Raw genomic sequence first — 27,863 nt, 5'->3', positions numbered from 1 at the left:
CAATTTCTGTACATGGCCCCTAACACTCTCTGCTCCCCCACAGTTCCTAGCTCCTCACCATTTAGAAAACACTGATTTATCTTTCTTGATCCGACATTGAACTTCATCCCCACAATTATGACCACTCATGTAATCCATCAACATCCCTTTACAATATTATACTCCCATCTACAGTACTTACGATAACACCTAACTTAGAGGAAATGTGGATATAGGATTCTCTACTCCAACTATTCCATTTAGAAGTATACTGAAAAATTAAGGACACAGTACAGGTCTCTCAAAGACCTCTAGTCACATACTGTAACTGGGGTTCATACCCTTTATCCATACTGTCTGCTACATTCTAAGCAATTCCCCAGTCATGTCAAAAGGTAGCCCCCCAATTATCTTGTGTGGGACATTGTCAATGATATAAATAAGTGAGGCTTTAATTGACTTACTGAACCTGATAGCATCTGTTCTCAGAATGAAAGCTGCACTAAAGTTCAATGAGCTTGCAAATAGAGATTTTACCCTGTCAAGCACAGTCAAATCCATGCAAACCCAGTCCTTAGGAATCGATGGCCACCAACATCCTGGTGCATCTCTGCTGAACTCATACCCTTGTCACAAGCACATGAGATGAACAAAGGGTGAGCTGCATGCAATAGGTCTGCAAGCAAAGCAGAGATGCAGGGGAAAAAATGGAACACAGGTTAATAGAGCAAGCTACAGAAAGAATGCAGCTGTTTCCTAAGTCATTGTAAAATGCAGTGTGGAGTTTCCATTTCCCCCTCCCCCAAAAAATTTCAAGTTTTGTGGAGTAGTGTTTAGTTTGCACTGGTTCCTTCTTCTTCTCCTGCAAGGACTGGAGAAAATGTTTTCTACCTGAAGTGTTTGCTTGATGCTGCCTGACCCAAGCCTTTGCAGTGTCATCTGACACATTCAGAAGTATTGCCCTTGAAAGGAGGGTCATGGTTGGAAGGGGAATGTTTGAACAAACAATGTGGCCAAAATACAGCTTCTAAAAAAGTGATCAATGCAGCCCAAGCTGGGGAAGGGAGAAGAAAAGCATGTAACAAAGACATCTCAGTTGCAGGTGTTTTACCAGCCCCACTACAAAAGGCACTGATATAGTACCTTCCCCATTAATCAAAAATAGTTCCAGTTTTATAACATTTCATTGTCAGTTACCAGAAAATCCTTTTACAGGAAAAAGAAATCCCCTCCAAGGATCAGCAACAATTTCATTGTTATCAAAAATCAGGACAGCGAATGAGGTTAAAGTGAGTTTTATATGTAATCAAGTATCATATAGACAGTTATTCAGAGCATTGATGCTCATCTCAGCCACCTAATTCAAGACAACAGTTCAATAAATACTTTATTTCCATGTTTACACAGGTATGAATTGCCACAATCAAAATATCAACTAGGATTTGGTTATGCTTCATTTCCACCATATGGAACGAGCGGTTCTAGAATCCCAGTCAATGCAGAGTAAGCTTGTCAAACAGGTACTCTCCCATGCCATTCTCAGGGGCTCCCAGTCTCTTCAGGTTGGTGATGTGATCTCCAAGCTTCTTGATCATCTTCACTTGCTCATCCAAGTAGTGAGTCTTCAGGAAGTCACAAAGCTGAAAGGAGGGAAACTAGTAATAAAACAAAAACAGAATTACCTGGAAAAACTCAGGTCTGGCAGCATCAGCAAAGAATTGACGTTTCGAGTCATGTCCAGCAGTAAACCAAGGAATGTCTGAGCTTCCCTCATGTGCAATGGATTAATATACACAATAGGTATTTAGACCTTCAGGATCACATTATTTCTCATGTCTACAAACCCCTTCCCACACCTCCGAGGAATCTAGGAAAAAACCCAGTCAATATTAATTTTGTTGAAAGAGTTTTATGTCTTGGGTAAATGAGTTCATTGGCCAACTGAACTCTAGCTACACAACTTATGTTCTCCCCAGTTGCTGCTTGCAATCAAGTATGGGGGTGAGACTGATGCAAGAATCTGGTTTGAGACATGGGGCAGAGCATCAGATCATGTACTCATTCAAACCTCCAGAACTAGACAGTTCTCCATTGCCCACACTGTACAGTGATTAGTCAGTGCTGTCACATACATTCTCTTAAAGGGACAGGGTACCTCACTTTACCAGAGAGAACTTAACTACAAAGTTCCATTAACACCAACTGTAGACAGAAATCCACATTAAAGCATCAGGAACATACATGAGGGTCAGTGTTCCCAGAGGAGAGTGTCCAAGGAGGCCTTGCTGAAACATGAGACCTTTGCATACTGCTTCCTGGAGACTGTCTCAGTGTCTGAAGCCCTGGTGTACTGAATCACGAGCTGTCTGGGTGCCTTTTAAATATGGTGCCTGGACTTGACTGCAGGGCATGTGACTTCCTGCCCACTTCACATAGTTAATCAGATGATCAGTGCTCACCTACCCTGGTCTCCAGTTGAAGTCACTTCAATTTCCAATCCCACCAATGGACTTAGGGCTGGAATGGAAAATTTTACCCACTAACAGTGCCTTTTTCAAGTTTCATTCAGCACAGCTAATCCAGCATTTATTGTCCATCCCCTAATTGCCTTTGGTCAGGGGGCATTTTAAGAGTCAACCACATTGCTGTGGGTCTGGAGACACATGTAGACCAGGCTTCCTTCTCTAAGGGCATTCATGAAGGAATTAGGTTTCTAAACAATCAGCAATGGCATCACAGACACTTACTAGATTTAAATTTCACCATCTGCCATGGTAGGATTCAAACCCAGGTCCCTTGGGCATTACCCTGTCTCTAGTGATCCTACAATGTCTAGGGACAATGCTACTATCCTATCCCACCATCTGTCCAGTGGTTCCACAACTCCTTGACATGGAGTTCTATAGCTCAAAAGAAAGCCCTTTGCAGCTGAAATTAGCCATTTCAGAAATCCCCCACAAACTTTTTAATCAAAATTAAAAGATGAGTAAGTTACCCTAGACAGTGAATCAAATTTAGGAAGCTGGGCAGGAAAGAAGGAAAAAGGCATTTTAATGGGCTCAGATGTTAGACTGCTAAGAATTATCACAATCTGTCAAATCAGCTATTGAATTATACAAAGACAAAAAAAATCAATGAAATGTTTTTTAATTCCCAAATACAGTAATAACTGGGAATGGGAATAGAGCACAATATTCAAAATTAGATCACTTCATTCCTATCCTGTACAGAATGATTCTACATTCAGTCAATGCAGAGTGAGCTTGTCAAACAGGTACTCTCCCATGCCACTCTCAGGGGCTCCCAGTCTCTTCAGGTTGGTGATGTAATCTCCAAGCTTCTTGATCATCTTCACTTGCTCATCCAAGTAGTGAGTCTCCAGGAAGTCACACAACTAAAAGCAAGATGCCAGGAGAAAATGTGTATTAATGCAGAATTTGTCCAGATGAGGATTTTGCATACACTAGCATGATGGTAAACAATGCTCATGGGTTATATGTGCAGATATAGCCAAAATTATGTATAATTGACAAGTCACAATTCCATTAAACTGAGTGAATTAAAGAAACATTGGTGCCTTAGAATTAGTGCTCCAGGTCTACAGTGAGATGGCCTTTACTTAAAAGAACAAACCCCCATGAGTGTAATGTAAACATATTGAATTTTGTAAGTGAATGGCAGATACCAACATGGGGGTTTGGGGAAGATCAATCATGGACCTTACATGAGGGTCAGTCTTCCCAGCGGAGAGCTTGTGCAGATCCAGCAGACTCTGGTTCACATTCTTCTCCATCTGCAAAGCTCTCTGCATTGCCTCCAGACCATTGCTCCACTCATTCTGCTCTGGTTTCTGAAAGGGAGAAAAAAAAAAGAGGTTTTGTTAGTGCTATCGGGAGTGGAATTTTAATGGGCATTACAATTTAGAAGTTGCAGAAGTTAGTCTGTGCACGTAAAGAGCAGCATGTTGGGAGTACTGAGAGTTTAAAATCACTGGGATGATAGTGGAGACTATTAAATCAACACAAGATCAGGTCATTGACTCAGCTTCACAATTTTTAGCCAAAAGCTTCCATTCCCAATTAGTCCTTGTTAAATCCTCAAAAAAGGACTTCACCCATCTATATGCTGACATCTTCAGCCCACATTTGACACCAGTTTCCTATGCAAAACACCACAAAGTCTAGGTTAAGACTTTATAGTGCAAAAGTAGTTATTTCTGAATATCCATTTTTACTGATCCTCCTCTATCCATTAATCAGGCTATCCAAAGATCAACATCACACCAACTCATCCAATAACTGTCCTCACTTTGCAAAAACAATTTGAGTCATGAATCTCAATGGATTGAGAGCTTAGGGTGTAACAGCAAAATAATGAACCATTTTAAATAACAAGGAACTTCCTTTACAGCAATCTAAATCGCATAGAAAACTCCAAGTTGAAGATCAAACCTTGACATCCTCCAGGATGATCCGGCCTCCACGTTTATTCTGGAATTTCATCAGTTTCTCAGCATGTTCCTGTTCCTCATGTGACTGCTCCTTGAAGAACTCAGCAAAGTGACGCAGGGCAACATCATCCCGGTCAAAGTAAAAGGACTGCAGGGAGAGACACAGAAAGGAAGACTCAATTAGACCCAGGTGCCATCCAACTGGAAGAAACAGCAGCCCCATGGTAAACAACTCATCCATTCTACCTCAATGCCTGGCCTTGAAGTCAGGGCCTAACAGTTTTTAAATTGTTTACTGGAAAACTCAAAATGCTTTAATCAATGTTTTGAGTAGGTGAAGTCCTTCCCCATGACAAGCACAGTAAAAGAGGAAAGTGTACAAAATTATGAGGGGCACAGATAGGAAGGAAATTTCCCCCTTAGGAGGGGTCAATCAGCAGGAACAGATTTAGGGCAAGAGGATGGGTGGAAATTATTTCCACCCAGATGGAGATTGGAATCTGGAACACTGCCTAAATGGAACCCTCACCATTTTATTCATATTTAGATGAGCACTTGAAACACCATAGCATGCAGGGCTATGGGCCAAGTGCCAGAAAATGGGATTAGAATAGATAGGTGCTCAATGGCTGGCACAGGCACAATGGGGCTGTTTGGGTTGTATAACTCTGACTATGAGATTAAGTAGTGGCACTAGAAAACCCAAGAGCAATAATGATTTTTGATTGAAGCTTCATTTCAGCACCAGAACTACGATGAGGCAAAGTTCAGTGTTCCATCCTTTCCCTCCACACACCAATTGTGGTCTAATATCAGTGATTGAAAAAAAAAAATCCTGCCAATTCAGTGAACACCTATTACAAATGTTTCTGGAAGAAAGTTCAGCACATCAGGATCAAGGAAAAACTGACCACAACTGGTCAGCTAATGTTTCACTAAGTACTCACCCAATCACATTTCATTACTCCCCTCCAGGTAGTTAAGCAAATTTATATACCTTTAACATAATTATTCCATTGGAAACTTCATGGAACCTGGAGTTAGTTTTAGAGCTAAACTATTCCAAACTTGACACAGCAATTCTAAAACAAGGAATAAACTCCTGACTCAAGTGTTCACTGAATCTGGGGAGGGATATATCTGAAATCAACTCATTAACCAAGAGAAATTCTACATGCTCAGAATGCAACAAAAAAAAAAAATCAGTATTAACTTTAAAGCAGGACTCCCAAAAATACCATACTCACCATGGAGAGATAAACATAGGAGGAATAGAGCTCCAGGTTGATCTGCTTGTTAACAGCATCCTCACAGTCCTTGTGATAGTTCTGACACACTTGGGAAGCCATCTCACTGGTAATAAAGACCAAACTCAAACAACAATCTAATCTCATCCTGCACAAGCTCTTGTATTTATATCACTGGGACATCCTGCATTCAAACAGGGAATGACATCACCAATGATGATTGACATTCTCTGATAGCCATTCAGGAATCTGCCATGAATCCAGGCACCAATTAACAGAGGAGAGGGGGTGGAGTGTGATACCCAGAGCCAATCAGGGCTGTGGTATACAGGAAGCTAAAGATGATTATTTTGTGACCAGGACATCGGAACAGCTGGTGGCCATTCAACCCTCAAGCATTTTCTACCATTCAGTGACATCATGGTTGGACTGGATTTTAACTCTATACACCAAACTTGGTTCCAATACCTTCATCCCCTAACATAACAGAAATCTAGCAACGTCTGTTTTGGAATGTTAAAATGACCTTCAACACTTTGTGGGAGAGAGTTCCAGATTTCCAGCAGCCTTTGTGTGAATAAGCGATTCCCAACATCACCCCTCAACAGCCTGATTCGAAACATAATGTTACACCCCCCAACATTTCCCACCATCTATAACTCTATCAATCCTATCAAATCCATTCATCACCTTCAACACTTCAATTATAATCATCCCTTAATCTTCTCTACTCTGGGCATTGCAAGATTAGCCTATGCAAATTGTCTTCATGGGGTTTGGATGGTTCTAGGGGTTTGGATGGTACAGAATTTGTAAGGTGCAGCCAGGAAGGCTTCCTGATATAATATGTAGATAGTCCAACTAGGGAAGGGGCAATACTGGACCTGGTATTAGGAAGGAACCCAGCCAGGTGGTTGAGGTTTCAGTAGGGGAGCATTTTGGGAACAGTGACCATAATTCAGTAAGTTTCAAGGTACTGGTGGATAAGGATAACAGGAGTCCTCGGATTAAGGTGCTTAATTGGGGGAAGGCTAATTATAACAATATTAGACAGGAACTGAGGAATCTAGACTCGAGGCGAATGTTTGAGGGCAAATAAACAAATGACATGTGGGGGACTTTTAAACGTCAGTTGTTAAGAATTCAGGACCGGCATATTCCTGCTAGGATGAAGGATAAGCATGGCAAGTTTCAGGAACCTTGGATAATGAAGGATATTGTGAAATTATTCAAAAAGAAAAGGGAAGCATTCGTAGGGGCTAGAAGGCAGGGAACAGATGAGACCGTGGAGATTATAAAGAAAGTAGGAAGAAACTTAAGCAAGGAGTCAGGAGGGCTAAAAGGGGTCATGAAAAGTCACTGGCAACCAGGATAAAGGAAAATCCCAAGGCCTTTTATACATATGTAAAAAGCAAGAGGGTAGCCAGGGAAAGGGTAGGCCCACTCAGGGACAGAGATGGGAATCTGTGTGTGGAGCCAGAAGAAATGGGAGAAATACTAAATGAATACTCCTCATCAGTATTCACCAAAGAGAAGGACTTAGTGGTCGATTTGTCTAGGGAAGAGTGTGTAGATAGCCTGGATCATGTTGAGATCAAAAAAGAGGAGTTAGGCATCTTGAAGAATATTAAGGTGGATAAGTCCCCTGGGCCAGATGGGATCTGCCCAAGAGTACTGAGGGAGGCAAGGGAGGAGATTGCTGGGGCCTTGACAGAAATCTTTGTATCCTCACTGGCTATGGGTGAGGTCTCAGAGAACTGGAGAATGGCCAATGTTGTTCCATTGTTTAAGAAAGGTAGCAGGGATAATCCAGGAAATTACAGGCCGGTGAGCCTTATGTCAGTGATAGGGAAATTATTGAAGAAGATTCTTCGTGACAGGATTTACTACCATTTGGAAGCAAATAGGCATATTAGTGAGAAGCAGCATGGTTTTGTGAAGGGGAGGTCGTGTCTCACTAACTTGATTGAGTTTATTGAGGAAGTGACAAAGATGATTGATGATGGAAGGGCAGTGGATGTTATATACAAGGATTTCAGTAAGGCCTTTGACAAGGTCCCTCATGGCAGACTGGTACAGAAGGTAAAGTCGCACAGGATCAGAGGTGAGCTGGCATGATGGATACAGAATTAGCTTGGTCATAGAAGACAGAGGGTAGCAGTTGAAGGGTGCTTTTCTGAATGGAGAGCTGTGATTAGTGGAGTTCTGCAGGGATCAGTGCTGGGACTTTGCTGTTTGTGGTATACATAAATGATTTGGAGGAAAAAAACTGGGCTAATTAGTAAGTTTTCAGACAACACTAAGGTGGGAGGAGTTGCAGATAGTGAAGAGGATTGTCAAAGGATACAACGGGATATAGATCGTTTGGAGACTTGGGCTGAGAAATGGCAGATGGAGTTTAATCCAGATAAATGCGAGGTAATGCATTTTGGAAGGTCTAATACAGGCAGGAATTATACAGTAAATGGCAGAACCCTTAAGTGCATTGGGCAGAGGGATCTGGGTGTACAGATCCACAGGTCATTGAAAGTGGCAACGCAGGTGGATAAGGTAGTCAGGAAGGCATATGGCATTTGCTCTCTCTCTCTCTCTCCCCCCGCCCCCCCCCCCCCCCCCCCCCCCCCCCCCACCCCCCCACCCCCCACAACACACCTTAAACCAGCTTATATTTCAACTCTTTCTTGGACTCGAACTCAAGTTCTGTCGAAGGATCATGAGGACTTGAAACATCAACTCTTTTCTTCTCCGCCGATGCTGCCAGACTGCTGAGTTTTTCCAGGTAATTCTGTTTTTGTTCAGGCATATGGCATGCTTGCCTTCATTGGCAGGGGTATTGAGTATAAAAGCTGGGAAGTCATGCTGCAGCTGTATAGAACCTTGGTTAGGCCACACTTGGAATATTGTGTGCAATTCTGGTCGTCACATTACCAGAAGGATATGGAGGCATTAGAGAGGGTGCAGAGGAGGTTTACCAGGATGCTGCCTGGTCTGGAGGTTATTAGCTATTAGGAGAGGTTGGTGAAACTCGGATTGTTCTCACTAGAGTGACAGAGATTGAGGGGCTACTTGCTAGAAGTTTACAAAATTATGAGTGGCATGGACAGAGTGGATAGTCAGAAGCTTTTTCCCAGGGTGGAAGAATCAATTACTAGGGGACATAGATTTAAGGTGAGAGGAGGGAACGATAGAGGAGATGTGCGGGGCAAGGTTTTTACACAGAGGGTAGTGAGTGTCTGGAATTCGCTGCCAGGGGAGGTAGTGGAAGCAGATACGATAGTGGTGTTTAAGAGGCATTTTGACAAATTACATGAATAGGATGGGAATAGAGGGATACGGACCCCGGAAGTGCAAAATGTTTTAGGTGACGGGCAACATGATCAGTGCAGGCTTGGAGGGCTGAAGGGCCTGTTCCTGCGCTGTACTTTTCTTTGTTCTTTGTTCTTAACCCTTTTAGCCCTCGTATTATTCTAGTGAATGTGATCTGCATCCCCTCCAAAGCCAATTTATCCAAACTGAACAGTGTTCCAGATGTGGTCTAATCCACACTTTATACAGCTGTTTCAGAACCTCCACCCCTCTGTATCCCAGGCCCCTTGAGATGAAGAATCAAAATCGATTAGCCTTTTTCTTTTTTTTGTATCTGTTCACTAGTTTTACATAATTTCCGTAGATTGGAAGCATTGACCACAATAGATTGAAAGTGACTGACCTGCACCACACAGGCCCCAGTGAATCTGCAAATCAACTGGCAATTTGGAGAGATGGAAAATGGATCAGTGGTGAGTTGTGGTGAGTTTCAGACAGAACACTATTGCTCAGTCATTGTAAAGTGTCATGTGGAGTTTTATCCCCAAATTTAAAGGCTATAAACACCAGTCCTTCTCTTCTGAAAATTTCAAATTTACTTTTTTAAAAATGTTATTTCATGGGCAGTAGGTGTCACTGGCAAGGCCAGTGTTTGTTGCCCATCTCCAATTGCCTTGGACAGAGCGGCTTGCTTGGCTGATTCAGAGGGCAGTTCAGAGTCAACCTTGTTGCTCTGGGTCAGAAGTCACAGTCGGTCAGAACAGCTATGGATGACAGGTTTCCTTTCCTAAAGGACATTAATGAACCAGATGGGTTTTGATGACAATTTCATAGCACCATTGCTGAGACCAGTTTTCAACTCCTGATTCTTAATTGAATTTAAACTCCACTAGCTTTTCCAGTGGGATTTAAACCATGTCCCCAGTGCATTAGTTTGGCCACAGGATTATTAGTCTAGTAACATTATCACTGCACCATCATCTCCCCCGAAGGTTGAGGGGAATCACAAGGAAAAAAAGAAAAAGTTATTTTAAATCGAGAGATTGTGTTTAGATTACCTGCCCCAGGAATTTCTGCATTGGCTCATCCAAGATATTGAGGAAGTACAGCCCTTGGAGAGTAGAGGTGCAGGTAGTAGTTAAACTAATGCCATCCTGCACCAAAAGGCAGGTTTAAGGTGGTTAATGCTTTACTATGTTTACAAAGCTAGAGAAAAAAAAATAACAGCTTTAGCAACGTGTTTGGTGTGTGACAGACAAATACTGAGACAATTCAATTACACATCTTCCTTCTTGGTAGATGCAAGTCTGAAGCAGATACCCTCCATGCTTAGAAGGAGCAAGTAAACATGAATTCTGTGCCCTTTCCCCTGTTCCATAACTTTGTAAGGAAATTCCTTTGTAGCAGAAATTAACAGTTACAATTGCAGAAATCCCTACAGGCTCCTAAATCAAAGTTGCAAGCTGAGGGAATCAGTTTTGGAAGCTCAGGTGATAAATACTTAAGGCAAGTTCATGGGGTGAGATGCTTTCATGATTCAAATCAGCTTCTGAATTATACAAAGAAAATATATCAGTTTAATGATAAATATTTTTATTTCCAAATACAGCAACAGCTGTAGAACTGGAATTATTTGATCACACATCATTTCCACCATGTATAGAATGATTCTAAATTCAGTCACTCTCCCCCAGGGTGAGCTTGTCAAACAGGTACTCTCCCATGCCATTCTCAGGGGCTCCCAGTCACTTCAGGTTGGTGATGTGATCTCCAAGCCTCTTGATCATCTTCACTTGCACATCCAAGTAGTGAGTCTCCAGGAAGTCACCAAGCTGGAAACAAGGCAAGAGAAATGAGTATCATTAGCATGGATCTTCTCCAGAAGAGAATTACCCTCATTTTCTCCCCCTCCCCAGGATGATGGTCAACAATGCCTATGGGTAATTCTCGCTAAATCTGCACAAGAAGAAATTCAATTCCATTAAACTGAGTGAATTCAAAAAACATTGATGCCTCAGAATGAGACAGTTTAGTGATCCAAGTCTAGTGTAGATGCCCTTTGCTTAAGGGAAAAGCAAATGCATGAGTGTGTAACATAAACATATGGAATTCTGTCAGTGTTGGAGCTGATGTTGGTATCTGCCATTCACTATGTAGTGGGGGCAGGGGAAGAAATATACATGGGCCTTACATGAGGGTCAGTGTTCCCAGAGGAGAGCTTGTGCAGATCCAGCAGACTCTGGTTCACATTCTTCTCCATCTGCAGAGCTCTCTGTATTGCCTCCAGACCATTGCCCCACTCATCCTGCTCTGGTGTCTGAAAGGGGAAGATGACTTGTTAGTGTTATGGGAGTGGAAAGTCCAAGGGGTGTTACAATTTAGAAGCAGCAGAAGTTAGTTTCTGCACATAAAGATTAGCACATTGGAGTATTTACAGGGATGACAGTGGAGACCATTACTGGACACAAGATTGGAGAGCATTCAATGACCCAGTTTTCTAGTCCTTGTTCAATGTCCTCAAATAAGACTTCACCCATCCATGTTCACAGCTTTAGCCCACATTTCACACCAGTCTCCTATGCAGGCACCACAAATTCTGGAGTAATAGTTCAGAATGCAGAAAATCATTCCATCCAAATATTCAGATTTATTGACCATCCTCTATCCATTAGATAAAATAATCCAAAAATCAATTTATCCTATACCAGCTCTCACTTGCCCCCCCAACACCAGCAATTTGTCACTCATTAATCTCAATGCATTAAGAACTAAAGGGTGTAATGGCAAGATAATAAAAGGTTCCTGTAAATAGTTCAATTAATCTAAATTGCATCACAGGAAATATTCAAATTAATACCCAACCTTGACATCCTCCAGGATGATCTGCCCTCCACGTTTATTCTGGAATTTCATCAGTTTCTCAGCGTGTTCCCGTTCCTCATGTGACTGCTCCTTGAAGACCTCAGCAAAGTGACGCAGGGCAACATCATCCCGGTCAAAGTAAGAGGACTGCAGAGAGACAAAGAATGGAAGATTCAGAACAGAATCCATATTTCATCCATAGCCAGCTTCAAGGTGGAAAAATTACCTTTATCGGACCAAACTCAAACAACAACCTAATCTCATCCTGCACAAGCTCTTGTATTTATACCACTGGGACATCCTGCATTCAAACAGGGAATGACATCACCAATGATGATTGACATTCTCTGATAGCCATTCAGGAATCTGCCATGAATCCAGGCACCAATTAACAGAGAAGAGGGGGTGGGGTGTGATACCCAGAGCCAATCAGGGATGTGGTATACAGGAAGCTAAAGATGATTATTTTGTGACCAGGACATCGGAACAGCTGGTGGCCATTCTACCCTCAAGCATTTTCTACCATTCAGTGATATCATGGTTGGACTGTATTTTAACTCTATAAATCCACCTTGGTTCCAATCCCTTCATTCCCTTACATAACAAAAATCTAGCAACCTCTGTTTTGGAATGTTAAAATGATCTCCAACACTTTGTGGGAGAGAGTTCCAGATTTCCAGCATCCATTGTGTGAATAAACGATTCCCAACATCACTCCTCAACAGCCGGATTCGAAATATAATGTTATACCCACCAACGCTTCCCACCATCTCTATCAATCCTATCAAATCCATTCATTGTATTCAACATTTCAATTATAATCATCCCTTAATCTTCTCTACTCTGGAGATAGCAAGTTTAGCCTATGCAAATTGTCCTCATCATTTAATCCTTTTAGCCCTGGTTTTATTCTGGTGAACCTGTGCTGCATCCCCTCCAAAGCCAATTTATCCAAACTGAACAGTGTTCCAGATATGATCTAACCTACACTTTATATAGCTGTTTCAGAACCTCCACCCCTCTGTATCCCAGGCCCCTTAAGATGAAGAATCAAAACCGATTAGCCTTTTTTTTTGTATCTATTCACTAGTTTTACATAATTTTTGTAGGTGGGCAGCATTGACTACAATAGATTGAAAGTGACTGACCTGCACCACACAGGCCCCAGTGAATCTGCAAATCAACTGTCAAGTTGGAGAGATGGAAAATGGATCAGTGGTGAGTTTCAGACAGAACACTGCTCAGTCATTGTAAAGTGTCATGTGGAGTTTTATCCCCAAATTTAAAGGCTATAAACACCAGTCCTTCTTTTCTGAACGTTTCAGGTCTACTTTTTAAAAATGTTACTTTCATGGGCTGCGGGTGTCACTGGCAAGGCCAGTGTTTGTTGCCCATCTCCAATTACCTTGGACAGAGTGGCTTGCTAGGCTGATTCAGAGGGCAGTTCAGAATCAACTTTGTTGCTTGGGTCAGAAGTCACAGTCAGACCAGCTATGGATGACAGGTTTCCTTTCCTAAAGGACATTAATGAACCAGATGGGTTTTGATGACAATTCCATGGCATCATTACCAAGACCAGCTTTCAATTCCTGATTATTAATTGAATTTAAATTCCACCAACTTTTCTGGTGGAATTTGTGCCATGTACCCAGTGCATTAGTTTGGCCACAAGTTTATTAGTCCAGTAACATTATCACTGCACCATCATCTCCCCCAAAAGCTGAGGGGAATCACACAAAAATAAAATTCTTAAATCTAGAGATTGTGTTTTTTGTACCTGGCCCAGGAATTTCTGCATTGGCTCAGCCAAGATATTGAGGAAGTACAGCCCTTGGAGAGTAAATGTGCAGATGGCAGTAAAATAAATGCCATCCTTCTCAGAAAGGCAGGTTTCAGGTGGTTACTGCTCTATGTTTACAAAGCTAGAGAAAAATAACAGCTTTAGCAACAGTGAATTGTGTGTTACAGCCAAATACAGAGACACCTCAATTGTACATCTTCCTCCTTGGTAGGTGTAAGTCTGAAGCAGATAACCTCCATGCTTAGTAGGACGTGGTAACCATGAAATCAGTGCCCATTCCCCAACTTTGTAAGGAAACTCCTTTGTAGCAGAAATTAAGAGTTATGATTGCAGAAATGACATTTTAGAAATCCCTCCAGGCTCCTAAATCAAAGTTGCAAGCTGAGGGAATCAGTCGTCTCGGAAGCTCAGATGATAAATACTTAAGGCAAGTTCTGATGGGGTCAGATGTTTGTTTCCATGATTTGAATAATCAAATCAGCTTCTAAATTATACAAGGAAAAATCAGTTCAATGATAAATATTTTTATTTCCAAATACAGCAACAGCTCCAGAACTGGAGTTGTTTGATCACACTTAATTTCCACCATGTATAGAATGATTCTAAATTCAGTCACTCTTCCCTAGGGTGAGCTTGTCAAACAGGTACTCTCCCATGCCATTCTCAGGGGCTCCCAGTCTCTTCAGGTTGGTGATGTGATCTCCAAGCTTCTTGATCATCTCCACTTGCTCATCCAAGTAGTGAGTCTCCAGGAAGTCACACAACTGAAAACAAGGCAAGATAAATAAGTGAGTATCATTAGCATGGATCTTCTCCAGAAGAGAATTACCCTCATTTTCTCCCCCTCCCCAGGATGATGGTAAATGTAATGCACATGGTGATGTGCAGATTTACCCACAAGTAGCAATTCAATTCCATTAAACTGAGTGAATTCAAAAAACATTGATGTCTCAGAACGGGACAGTTATTGATCCATGACTGGTGTAAGAAAAACAAATCTCCCAATGAACCTATGGAGTTCTGTCAGTGAATGTCAGATACCAACATCAGCTCCAACACCATGGGGGTGGGGGCAGATGGAATAAGCATGGGGCTTACATGAGGGTCAGCGTTCCCAGTGGAGAGCTTGTGCAGATCCAGCAGACTCTGGTTCACATTCTTCTCCATCTGCAGAGCTCTCTGCATTGCTTCCAGACCATGGCTCCACTCATCCTGCTCTGGTTTCTGAAAGGGGGAAAAGAGGTCTTGTTAGTGCTATTGGGAGTGGAAAGTCCACAGGATGTTACAATTTAGAAGCAGCAGAAGTTAGTCTGTACATGTGAAAAGTAGCATTTTGGAATATTTACTGGGATGACAGAGACCATTACTGGACACAAGATTGGAGAGCATTCAATGACTGCATTAACTAGTCCTTGTTTAAAATCCTCAAAAGGACTTCACCCATCCATGCTTGCAGCTTTGGCCCACATTTCACACCAGCCTCCTATGCAGGCACCACAAATTCTGGAGTAATAGTTCAGAGTGCAGAAAATCATTCCATCCAAATATTCAGATTTATTGATCATCCTCTGTCCATTAGATCAGGTAATCCAAAAAAATCAATTTACCCTATACCAGCTCTCACTTGGCCCTCCCCAACACCAGCAATTTGTTATTAATCTCAATGCATTACAAACTAAAGAGTGCAATGGCAAGATAATAAAAAGGTTCCTTTAAATAGTTCAATTAATCTAAATTGCATCCCAGAAAACATTCATGTTAAAACCCAACCTTGATGTCCTCCAGGATGATCCGGCCTCCACGTTTATTCTGGAATTTCATCAGTTTCTCAGCGTGTTCCTGTTCCTCATGTGACTGCTCCTTGAAGACCTCAGCAAAGTGACGCAGGGCAACATCATCCCGGTCAAAGTAAGAGGACTGCATGTAGAGAATGAATGGAAGATTCAGAACAAACTCCATATCTCACCTGTAGAGAACTTAAAAACAGCTTCAGGTAGATAAGTTACCCTCCCTCCACCTCAATACCTGGCTTTTAATTAATGATGAGCTTAAAAATTTAAGTAAATTGATATCACCTCAATGTTTCCTCAATATAGTGGAAGTTCTTGTCTCTAGTTCAGCAGAATGAGTTTATTACAAAGCATAGTATTTAAGCTTCATTTGTACACTAACTGATCAGATATATCTTTTTCTTTCTCTTCTTCCACAAAAATCTAATGTCAGCAGTGGAGAAAATAAATCATCAAATTCAGTAGTTGAAGATTTTGAATCATTGCTTCATATTAAGGATCCAGTGAGAAAGAGTTCAGCACAACAGAAGCCTTAGAAATAGTAGACTATAAGCTAGTCAGGGAATGTTCCACGCTCTGTTACATTTAATTGCTTCCATCCATGTTGACCAGGCTCACACCTCAAGATGAATCCACTATTAAAAACTCCATGGGACACTCACACTTCAGGAACAGGGCAATTAATTACAGAACACAATCCTATCTTCAGGGAGAGTGCTTGCATTGAGTCAGGGGGAAAGCAGGCAATGGGTGGCATCACAGCTTAACAATCTAAAGCCAACTGATTGACAAAAAATTCTACCTGCTCAATGCATTGAAGTCATTATCTTAATTATAAAATAGCAACAAAACTGACCACGGAGAGGTAAACATAGGAGGAATAGAGCTCCAGGTTGATCTGCTTATTAACATCATCCTCACAGTCTTTATGGTAGTTCTGACACACTTGGGAAGCCATTGTTACTTTTACTAGTGACAGAAACTAAACTCAATCTGCAACCTAACCTCTTCCCTCACAAGCTCTTGTATTTATACTACTGGGACATCCTGTATTCACACAGGGAATGATATCACCAATGATGATCAATCCCTAATAGCCAGTCAGGAATCTGCCATGAATCCAGCTACCTATTAAGGAGAAGGGGTTGGGTGTGTTACCCAGAGCCAATCACACCTGTGGAATATAGATGGGTTTAGATGATTTTTCTGTGATTGGAACATTGGAACTGGAGGAGGCCATTCAGCCCCTCAAGTCTGTTCCACTATTCAATTTGATCATGTTGGTTGGTAGTCTAACTCCATTAACCTTCCTTGATTCCATATCCCTTCAAACCCTTAGCTTACAATTAACTAGCAGTATTAGTTTCAAAATGTTCAAATGATACTCAGCATTTTTGGAGAGAGAGTTCCAGATATTGATCCTTTGAGTGAAGAAATGCTTCCTAACAACCTCCCTGAACAGCCCAGCTCTAATCTTAAGATTATTCTGCCCCTGTGCTGGACTACCTCACCAGAAGAAATCATTCCTCTATATCTACCCTATCAAATCTATTAATTATCTTCAACACCTCAATCATAATCATGGCTTATTCTTCTGTACCTAAGGGAATACAGGACTGTTCTGTGCAAACCACCTCATAATTTAACCCCTTCAGTCCTGGTAACATTCTGGTGAATCTTTGCCGTACTCTCTCGAAAGCCAATATATCAGAACTGAACATAACGTTCCAGATATCCTCTAACTCACCCTTTATATAACTGCAGCAGATCATCTACCCCTTGATGTTCCAACACCTTAGAGATGTTTTCTGTGCTAAGTCCTGGGCTGGTAGCACTGAGAGGTGTGCACGCGGCTGCACTTTAAATGTGGTACCTGGTGTGAGGAAGTGGTGAGGTGATGGCGTGAGGACCAAATGCGAGTCAGCCTGCCATGGAAACTGTGTATTTCCCAGGAATGCATGATTAATGAGGTGGGTTTGGGATGATATGGCACGAAAAGCCGCCATTGCGGCCGACGGTTAAACATTCCTTTCCCCGCCCACTACTGCGCTTTGTGTAAATCTGGGATGATTCTGCCCCACATCTTTTGAAACCTACTGAGTGTGCCTAATATAAAGATGCTTCAATTGCGCATGTTTCCTCCGCTTTACCTACCACTCTGTTGAGGGCCTCTGACACCTCTGCCTGATGTTTCCCTGCATCTCGATGATAATCCAGCATCTTCTCCAGGACCGCTCCCAGAGGCACATCATCTGACTCGGACTTATCAGGGGCCACTTTCCCAGCAGTCCTGTGAGTGCCAGAGAGCTTGGCTGTCACTGCCTCCTCCTGCTGTGGACACGTGTCTGTGACGTGACCACCAGAGTGTGAGCCCGAGCCTAAACTAGATTGACGAGCCACCGAGTTGTGTGTCTGTGGGCTGGCGGAGGGAGAAGGTGAATGCTGGGATGGCTGTACAGGTGTGTAGTCCTCTTGCGAGTTCTCCTGAGGGCTGGGGCCTGAGATGAGGTGTGGGATCTGGCCTTCCCTTCTTCCTGCTGGCACCTGGAATGGGGAGAGGAGAGAATGAGTGAGTGCCTAGGCTGCCTCCTATGTTGCACAGCTCCTCACCCTCCAGTTTTGCAGAGATCACCCTTGCTCTCTCACTGGATGCTTGGGGGAGGCCGATCTCAACCTCGGCACAGGCACAGTTCGGCAGCCTGCTGCTCAAATTGTGTGAGGGGCTGGATCTCGGGCATGCCTCCTCCCATCTTCTCCCTCCCTCGCGTGTTGTGCGCTGTCTTCTCCTGCATAAAGTTAGATAGATGGATTGAGAGTGCTTCTGATGCAGGAGTAGGTCACATGCAGCTAATCCAGAAGTCGGCACATGACATTGTGACTCCCAAATGCCTGTCCACCATATAGAAGGCACATGTCCTCACAGCCCGAGGCAATACTGCCCACCTCACACGATGAGCGTGGCTCCAACAGCACTAAGGAAGCTGGAGACCATCCAGGATGAAGCAGGTCGCTTGACTGGAACCCCACCCAGCACCATCAATGTTCAGACCCTCCACCACTGACTGATTGCTGGCTGTGTGTGTGTGCCAGGTGAAAGATACACTGCAGCTAGTCCTCAGGGCTACTTTGGCAGCCTCCTCCAGACCTACTCTAGTAACTAGAGGAAGAAAGCCAATGGAAGCATGGCCTCAGCAGTATCTACAAGTTGACCTCTACTCCAGCCTCCTCCCCACCCCGCATGGGTAGCACCCACTCAAGGGCTTTTAAGGATGGGCAGCAGAAACTGGCCTTGCCATTGGTGCTCACTTGAAATTGTTGCTATATTTTCCACACTGTAGGACACTCTTCCTCTGCTTCTGTGCTGACCATTGTGGTGTCCTCTTCGCAGACCGCTATGGGACCAGTGACTGAAGCCTTGGTGTGCTGAATCACAGGCTGTCTGGGTGCCTTTTAAATATGGTGCCTGGACCTGACTGCAGGGCATGTGACTTCTTGCCCAACCCACCACATAGTTACTTGGACGACCAGTGCTCACCTGCCCTGGTCTCCAGTTGAGGTCATTCCGAGTTCCCACTCCCACCAATGGAGTGCGTGCTGGAGTGGAAAATTCTGCCCATTAACTCAGTGCCTTTTTAAAATTTCGTTCACAGGATTGCAGATAAGCCAGCATTTATTGTCCATCCCTAATTGCCTTTGCTCAGGGTGCATTTTAAGAGTCAACCACATTGCTATGGGTCTGGAGTCACATGTAGGCCAGACCAGGTAAAGATGGCAGATTTCCTTCTCTAAGGGCATGGGTGAAGGAAATGGGTTTCTAAACAATCAGCAATGGCTTCACAAATAGACTTTTAATTTGATTTTTACTGGATTTAAATTTCACCATCTGCCATGGCAGGTTTCAAACCCAAGTCCCTGGACCTTTACCCTAGCTCTCCAGTGGTCCCACAGGGACAATACCACTATCCCACCAGTCCCACAACATCTTGACATGTCAACTGCAGCTGGAAGGAAAGCCCTTTGCAGCTGAAATTAGCAGATTCCAGTGGCAGAAATTACACTTTTCAGAAATCCCCCACAAACTTCTGAATCAAAATTGCAAGATGTAAGTGAATTATCCCAGACAGACAGTGAATCAAATTTAGGAAGCTGGGTAGGAAGGAAGGAAATTTAAAGGCAAGTTTTAATGGGCTCAGATGTTAGACAGCTAGGAATCACCACAATCTGCCAAATCAACTACTGAATTATACAAAGACAAATCAATTGAATGTTTTTTTAAAAATTTCCAAATACAGCAACAACTGGGAATGGGAATAGAGCACAGAAAATTCAAAATCACACTTTATTCCCATCCTGTACAGAATGATTCTAAATTCAGTCAATTCAGAGTGAGCTTGCCAAACAGGTACTCTTCCATGTCATTCTCAGGGGCTCCCAGTCTCTTCAGGTTGGTGAAGTGATCTCCAAGCTTCTTGATCATCTTCACTTGCTCATCCAAGTAGTGAGTCTCCAGGAAGCCACACAACTGAAAACAAGACAATAGGAGAGAAAATGTATTATTAATCTGGAACTTGTCCAGATGAGGATATTTTGTGCACAGTAGCATGATGGTGAAAAATGCACATGGATTATGGACAAGTCACAAAATTGAGTGAACTCAAGAAACATTGATACCTCAAAATGGGACAGTTTAGTTAGCCTGGTCTACAGTGCAGATGGCCTTTGCTTAAAAGAAAAACAAATCCACAAGTGCATAATGTAAATATATGGAATTCTGTCAGTGAATGGCAAATACCAATATCAGCTCCAACACCATGGGGGTGGGAAGGAGGAGAAATAAACATGGAGCTTACATGAGGATCAGTGTTCCCAGAGGAGAGCTTGTGCAGGTCCAGCAGACTCTGCTTCACATTCTTCTCCATCTGCAGAGCTCTCTGCATTGCCTCCAGACCATTGCTCCACTCATTCTGCTCTGGTTTCTGAAAGGGGAAGAGAGGTCTTGTTAGTGGCATTGGGAGTGGAAACTCCAAGGGATTTTGCAATTTAGAAGTAACAGAAGTTAGTCTGTGCACGTAAAGAGCAGCATGTTGGGAGTACTGAGAGTTTAAAATCACTGGGATGATAGTGGAGACTATTAGATCAACACAAGATCAGGTCACTGACTTGGCTTTGCAATTTTTAGCCAAAAGCTTCTATTCCCAATTATAAGTCCTTGTTAAATCCTCAAAAAAGGACTTCACCCATCTATGCTGATATCTTCAGCCCACATTTGACACCAGTTTCCTGTGCAAAACACCACAAAGTCTAGGTTAAGACTTTACAGTGCAAAAGTAGTTATTTCTGAATATCCATTTTTATTGATCCTCCTCTATCCATTAATCAGGTTATCCAAAGATCAACATCACACCAACTCATCCTTTAACTGTCCTCACTTTGCACAAACATTGACAATTTGAGTCATGAATCTCAATGGATTAAGAGCTTAGGGTGTAACAGCAAAATAATGAACCATTTTAAATAACAAGGAAGATTCTATACAGTGATCTAAAAATCACACAGAAGACTCCAATTTGAAGATCAAATCTTGACATCCTCCAGGATGATCCGGCCTCCACGTTTATTCTGGAATTTCATCAGTTTCTCAGCGTGTTCCCGTTCCTCATGTGACTCCACCTTGAAGAACTCAGCAAAGTGACGCAGGGCAACATCATCCCGGTCAAAGTAAGAGGACTGCAGGGAGATGCACAATAGAAAGCGTGAGTCAGAATTAGACCAAGTAGCCATCCAACTGTAAAAAACACAGCAGCCCCGTGGTTAACAACTCATCCTATTCTCTACCTCAATGCCTGGCCTTGAATTCAGAACCTAACAGTTTTTAAATTGTCTACTGGAAAACCCAAAACGCTTTAACGAATGTTTTGAGCAGGTGGAGTCCTTCCCTGTGACAAGCTCAGTAGAATAGGAGGTGTACAAAATTATGCGGGGCAGAGGTAGGAAGAAAATTTTCCCCTTAGCAGAGGTGTCAACAATCAGCAGGAATAGATTTAAGTTAAGAGGATTTGAGGAAATAATTTTCACCCAGGAGCAGAGACTGCCCGAGGAGGTGGTAGAGACAGGAACACTCACCATTCTATTCATATTTAGATGATCACTTGAAACACCATAGCATGCAGGGCTACAGGCCAATTGCCTGGAAATGGGATTAGAATAGATAGGTGCTCAATGGCTGGCACAGACACGATGGGCCGAAGGGCCTGTTTCTGTGCTGTATAACTCTATGACTATGAGATTAAGAAGTAGTAGCACTAGAAAACCCAAGAGCAATAATGATTTTCGATTGAATTTTGGCACCCAAACTATGATTAAGTAAAGTTCAGTGATCCATCCTTCCCCCCTCCAACCACATCAAATGTGGTCTAATATCAGTGGTTGAAAAAAAAAGAAATCCTTCCAAATCAGTGAAAAATTACAAAGGTTCAGGAAGAAGGAGTTCAGCACATCAGGATCAAGGCAAAACTGACAACTGGTCAGGTAATGCTTCACTAACTACTCACCCAATCACATTTAATTGCTCTCCTCCAATTTCAAGTAGTTAAGCACATTTATATACCCTCAAAAGGGCAGAGCTGTGTTCAGGGGCAGGGCTTCCAGATTCCAGCCTCAGCAGGCACTTTTGTGCAGACAGGTAGGCTCTCCAGCTGAACGCTTTATGCTGCCTGTTTCAGCAGTACAAACAAAAGCCAAAAGCCCCTTTGCATTATTTATGGAAACAAATGAACAATTTCAGCAAATAAATTGTAGGAGCTTGTTCAACAGCACTCAGTACAAGACAAGTGGAACAAGTGATGAGTATGCATGATAAATACCTTTCCAAAACTTACCAGCTCAAACCAAGCTAATCTGACTTTAAATGGATTAACAAACAAATTAAAAAGTGAGCTAAACCAGAAAGCACTATCAACACTGCCAGCAGGTTAAAAGGAGAACCAGGCTGTTGGGATGAATACAATGAATTGCATAAACATATGAGAGGAGCATGGCACTTCTATTTGGTTCTGAAATGTAGGCAACACTGGTAGGGATGGTGAGTTCCCTTCCCTGAAACACATTAGTGAACCAGTCGGGTTTTTATGACAAGCTAATAATTTTCAAGGCCCATCCGTTCTAGTGCCAGTTCTTAAATGACCAGATTTATTAAATTCATTTACATGACTTAATATAGTGGGAATTGAACACACAACCACTCAAGCTACTAGTCCTTTTCCTATTGGGAAAACTTCTCTACAGAAGCTAAGCACAGTAATAAAAAAGTATTTCTGCACCACCAAAATAAGAGGGTCATCAGAGGAAGGATGAAAACTGTAAAAGAGGAAAATGGCTTGAGGATGAGCATAAGATAATAAATATTCAGGATAATTATTTTCTCCAAGTATTCACATGATCCACATGCTCTCACTGGAAGAGATACATATGAAATAAAATCAATGACTTCATTACAAAGGAGATGGAATCCAGGACCGAATTAATGAATCCTTGGAGACTGAGATAGCCAAGCAGGGGTGCAGGTTGTGGAGGCCGTGGGAGGGGGGGGGGGGGGGGGGGGGGGGGGGGGGGCGAAGGTTATTAAAAATGTCTGAGGCCATGATGGTCACAAGGGCATCAGTGAGCATCTAGGAGATGCCAGTAGATTGTAAACAGGTTAATATGGTGTCCATTACAGAAAGGGAGGCGTAACAGACACAGGTAACTACAGGCCCAAAGGTTACACTCCTATTGCATGTAAAAGATTAAATTGATTGTAAGATTACCAGAACTTCAGGGTCATCTGCATAATATTACCTGGTTAACAGCAGTCAGCATGAAACAGAAATGGAGGCAATTCTGCCCAAATCTCCTTCACTTCTTCAAGGAAGTGATAACCCAAGCCTTCCAAGAGCAAAATGCCCGTCCAACCTTATCTCCTCCATTTCTTCTGGCTCCACAAACAGATTCCCACCTCTGTCCCTGAGTGGCCCTACCCTTTCCCTGGCTACCCTCCTGCTTTTTACATATGTATAAAAGGCCTTGGGATTTTCTTTAATCCTGGTTGCCAGTGACTTTTCATGACCCCTTTTAGCCCTCCTGACTCCTTGCTTAAGCTTCTTCCTACTTTCTTTATATTCTCCACGGGCTTCCCAGAGTCATCCCAGAGTCACTGCTGAGGGTTAAATTACAGAAGATTATTTCTTCTACTATTCTCCTCAGCATTCCAAGTATTGAAGCAATCTGTGTCAATATGTTCCTTCTCACCCTCTGACAATTTAATGGTTGGGTAATTAAACTCTCCCACATGAATGCTGTAGCCCTACTAACTTGTTGATGAAATCCTATAGGCCCAGGGACATCTGCCAAGCGGCAGATTGAACAGCGTACAAATTGCTCCTGGTCCTCTCTGTTCACCATTATTGTCCTTTTCTAATACTACAGCATCCTCTTTTTAAAAATTTTTTCATAGGGTGTGAGCATCACTGGTAAGGCCAGAGTTTGTTGCCTATCTCTAATAGCCCTTGAAAAGGTGGTGGTGAGCCTCATTAAAGCATTGTACTCCATCTTAATAAAACAGAGCTGTAAATCCTCCCTCTTGCCCCCCCATCCAATCACTTTTATCCTTTTAACTGAAATCCAGGACTAACCTTTATCATGTTTCAGAAATACTAATTAATCTCAAGCTTGTTCCTGAAAGCACCTGGTGGCAAACCAGCTCTTATTTCTAATATTTCCATCATTTATATAGAAGCTTTTAAAATTCCTTCTGACATGCCTCAAAAAGATTTCCTACATTAATTACTTTGATCCCTGTAAGCTGATCTAAGTGAGACTTTAATATTAGTTAATCATGCTCTGGTCCCCTGTCCTAGAACCAGAGAATGATTCAGTACAGATCATGCTTGTGCTTGTTCTTAGGCTGAGCTGTCCAATTAATCCCAGTGCCCTGCTCCATTCCATAGTCCAGTTCCCTTCAAGTATTTAGCAAATAATCTTTTGAACGTTATTACTGAACCTGCCCCCACCATCCTTTCAGGCAGTGCATTCCAAATCAAAACAGGCTGTGCAAAAATATATTTTCTCTCATGTTGCCTCTAATTCTTTAGTCAATCACTTTACATCTGTGTCCTCCATCTATCAACCCTTTTGCCAATGAAAACAGATTTTCCTTATTTACTCTGTCAAAATCATGAATGATCACCCCTTATTAAATCTCACCCTAACCTTCTCTACTCTAAAAAGAACAACTCCAACTGTTGTCTTTCCACAGTCCCTCATCCAGTGTAATAAACTGGTAAATCACTTCTGCCACCTATTCCAAGGTCTTAACATTCTTCTTAAAGTGTGGTCCACAGAACCGGACACCGTTCTCCAGCTATGGCCTAACCAGTGTGCGATAAAAGTTAACATGACTTCCTTGTTTTTGTGTTCTATTCCTCCATTAATCAAGACAAGAATTTCATTTGATTTTTAACAGATTTCACAACTTGTCCTGTTACCTTCAAAGGCTTCTGCACATAGACCCCCCCAGGCCTTTATGTCCCAGCAACCCATTTAAAATTTGACCATTTAGCTCGCATTGACTCGCCTCATTTTCTCTCCCATCCTGCGTCACTTCATCACATTAAATGTCATCTGTCATGCAACTGCCCATTTCACATGGCTGCCTATCCCCCTGAAGTCTATCCTCCTGACTGTTTACTACATTTTTGAATTTTGAAGCATTTACAAACTTTGAAATTACGCCTCATTAATTCAAAGTCCAGTCAATTAATGTATATCCAATAAAGCAGAGCTCCTAACATTGACTCTGGAGGATATCATTGCATACTCCCCTCTATTCTGAATAACATCCATTCAGCACCACTATCTGCTTTCTGTCTCTTAGCCAATTTTGTATCTATGCTGCCACCATCCCTTTAATCCCATGGGTTTTAATTCTAACAAGTCTATTATCTGATGCTTTGTCAAACGTCTTTTGAAAGCCCTTGTACATAACATCAATCGCACTGACCTCATCTACCCTTTCTGTGACTTTGTCAAAGAACCCAAACATTTTTGTCAATAAAAGGATTTACTGTAACAAAGCAGAGTTGTCTTTCATTTATTAGCCCAGACTTTCCAAATGCAAATTAATTTTATCCTGTATTATTGTCTCTTAAAAGTTTTCTGCCACTGAATATGGGCTGGCTAGCCTGAAAATTGGCAGGTTTATCCCTCTCCCAATTTTTACCTGGGGTGTAATATTTACAACAGTGGATCTTGTGGTGCAGTGGGGAGCATCCCTGCCTCTGAGCCAGAAACTCCAGGTGTATGTCCCATTCCAAGGGGAGAATTTTCTCCCCGTCAGGTGGATGGTTCGGGAGCGAGCGCAGGCAGGCGCGTAGCCGATCGTCACCTGCGACTGGCTGCACGCCGCCATTTTGCATGGACAGGCCAATTAAGGCCTGCGTAGCGTGATGTGCACCCGCTTAGCGCTACTTGTGTGGGTGGTGGGGGGGGGAAGGAGGGAGGAGAGTCAGGGCCTGTGCTCTTTCACGCATGTGTGCGAAAGAGCGCAGAAATCTCCCTGAGGCATGGAGCTGCCTCAGGGAAATTAGTTTAATAATAAAACATCGCAAAAAAGAAACAATAAAATTACTCAGACATGTCCCCTCATGTGACAGTGTCACATCCCGCCCGTGGATGGGGTGTCATGAAAAACGCGAAGGCCACCTGGGCTCTTCACCTGTCCGTCCGCCAACCTTAAGGTTGGACGGGCAGCCCTGACAATCAGTTTAATTAGTTCATTAATGGCCTTAATAGGCCTTTGACAATCCGGCGGGTGCGCAGCCGACTCCAGTGCACACCTGCCGAACTGAAGAGCAGAATGACGCGCAGTGATGTCGAGATGCAAGCCTGGTGTCACTGTGCATCATTTTACGCATCAGTGTGCGGGGCCTACCCCGCATGCCAAGCAGAAGATTCTGGCCCAGGACTCGATGGCTAAGGAAGGTGTGCTCATAATGTGACCAAAGAAGGTTGAGCATCAACTTGTAAATCCGTCCATCATATTTCAATGGTAGAGGGTAAGGCCGGGAGAGATTCCTGGTCAGCATTCGACAGAAGGAAATTGGAGCCTCTACCATCGCTACCCATAGTTCCAGAGTACAAGATGCATGTGAAAGTATATGTTGCCCTGAAGAACAGTCATATTAGACTGAAAATGTTAACTGTTTCCCTCTCCACAGATGCTGCCAGATCTGCTGAGTTTTTCTGCTTTTATTTTATCTCCAGCATTCACACTATTTCGATTTAATTTTTTTGAATGACAGGCCTTGCCCTGCGGAGCTGGTTTTGAGTTGAGTGAGTAGCTTCTCGATGCCGGGCATGTTGGTTTGGGGAAGGACACTTCCGCTCGACTGCTTTCCTTGCCACTAGACTTGGGGAATCTTGTGAAGGCATTGCTGACGATACTTCTCCAATGATTTGAGGTGCCTAGTGTTGGTTGCACAAGTCTCCAAAGCATATGTAGAAACAGGGATCGCTGCTGCCACTAAACCATTATCTTGGTCTCAGGTTTGAGATTCTGGTCCTCAAAAACTAATTTCTTCAGTGGGCCGAAGGCTGAGATCGTACATTGAAGGTAATGATGAATTTGTCGTCTATCATTGCCTTCGTCGAGAGTTGGCTCCACAATTGGCCAACATTTTCCAGGATCCCAAGATATAGAAAATGGCCCATATTTTCTAGGATCCCATCTTTGAACTTAATTGACGGGCTGAAGTGTTGTGCTGTGGGAACTGCTCAGAAGAGAATCTTGGTTTTCCAGGTGTAGAGTGAGAGGCCCATTTCCTCATATGCTTCAGAAAGGGAGTCGATAATGCCCTGGAGTTCAGTTTGAGTGAGCATGCACATAAGCACCATCTGTATATTGAAGCTCAATGACTGATCTCAAAGTGACTTCAGTTTTGGATCGGCTCCACCTTTCCTTTAACGACATTTTCACTATTTATATGTTTATAAAAGACTTTTGGATTTGGTTTAATATTATCGATGGATCTCTCCTCATACTCTGGCTTCTCATTCCCTTCTTTAGATTTCTGCTGTATTTCCTGTATTCAGCTTGGTTCTCTTCTGTATTATGAACCTCACAACTGTCATGTGGTTTCCTTTCCAGTCTCATTTTTGCCTCTATATCTTTTGCCATCCAATGAGCTGTAGCTTTGATGCCCTTCCTTTCACCTAAGTAGGAATGTGTTTAGTCTGTACCCAAACCATTTCCTCCTGAAGGTCTCCCATTGCTCAATTAATATTTTCCTTCCAAATTTTGATCCCAATCTGCCTGGGCCAAATCCCTTTCCAACTCACTGAAAATAGCCCTCCACCAATTAAGTATTATTCTGCTTGATTGTACCTTGTTCTTT

At 42.7% G+C, this 27,863-nt stretch overlaps 3 protein-coding genes and 1 pseudogene across 3 annotated transcripts; all 4 read right to left on the bottom strand.

Annotated features, from left to right (window-relative positions):
- Positions 1-3,226: 3,226 nt before the first annotated feature.
- LOC121269646 (ferritin, higher subunit-like) lies at positions 3,227-5,790 on the bottom strand. The gene is made up of 4 exons (XM_041174404.1): positions 5,677-5,790; positions 4,431-4,577; positions 3,704-3,829; positions 3,227-3,373 (listed from the first exon to the last, which is right to left on the bottom strand). Exons 1-4 carry the CDS (start codon positions 5,776-5,778, stop codon positions 3,227-3,229), a joined length of 522 nt encoding a protein of 173 aa, XP_041030338.1. The 5' UTR covers positions 5,779-5,790.
- A 4,868-nt stretch (positions 5,791-10,658) lies between these two features.
- On the bottom strand, positions 10,659-12,033 carry LOC121269595 (annotated as a pseudogene).
- A 2,220-nt stretch (positions 12,034-14,253) lies between these two features.
- Positions 14,254-16,393, bottom strand: LOC121269605 (ferritin heavy chain B-like). Its single transcript, XM_041174306.1, has 4 exons — positions 16,292-16,393; positions 15,416-15,562; positions 14,744-14,869; positions 14,254-14,409 (listed from the first exon to the last, which is right to left on the bottom strand). Exons 1-4 carry the CDS (start codon positions 16,391-16,393, stop codon positions 14,254-14,256), a joined length of 531 nt encoding a protein of 176 aa, XP_041030240.1.
- Positions 16,394-19,810: 3,417 nt separating this feature from the next.
- Positions 19,811-27,622, bottom strand: LOC121269594 (ferritin heavy chain-like). Its single transcript, XM_041174295.1, has 5 exons — positions 27,511-27,622; positions 22,273-22,298; positions 21,018-21,162; positions 20,286-20,413; positions 19,811-19,957 (listed from the first exon to the last, which is right to left on the bottom strand). Exons 1-5 carry the CDS (start codon positions 27,620-27,622, stop codon positions 19,811-19,813), a joined length of 558 nt encoding a protein of 185 aa, XP_041030229.1.
- Positions 27,623-27,863: the final 241 nt, after the last annotated feature.

Source organism: Carcharodon carcharias, chromosome 25, assembly GCF_017639515.1.
Source record: "Carcharodon carcharias isolate sCarCar2 chromosome 25, sCarCar2.pri, whole genome shotgun sequence".
NCBI classification, from domain to species: Eukaryota; Metazoa; Chordata; class Chondrichthyes; order Lamniformes; family Lamnidae; genus Carcharodon; species Carcharodon carcharias.
Note: the sequence above shows the minus strand (reverse complement) of the source record. Positions and strands in the feature narration are given on the sequence as shown.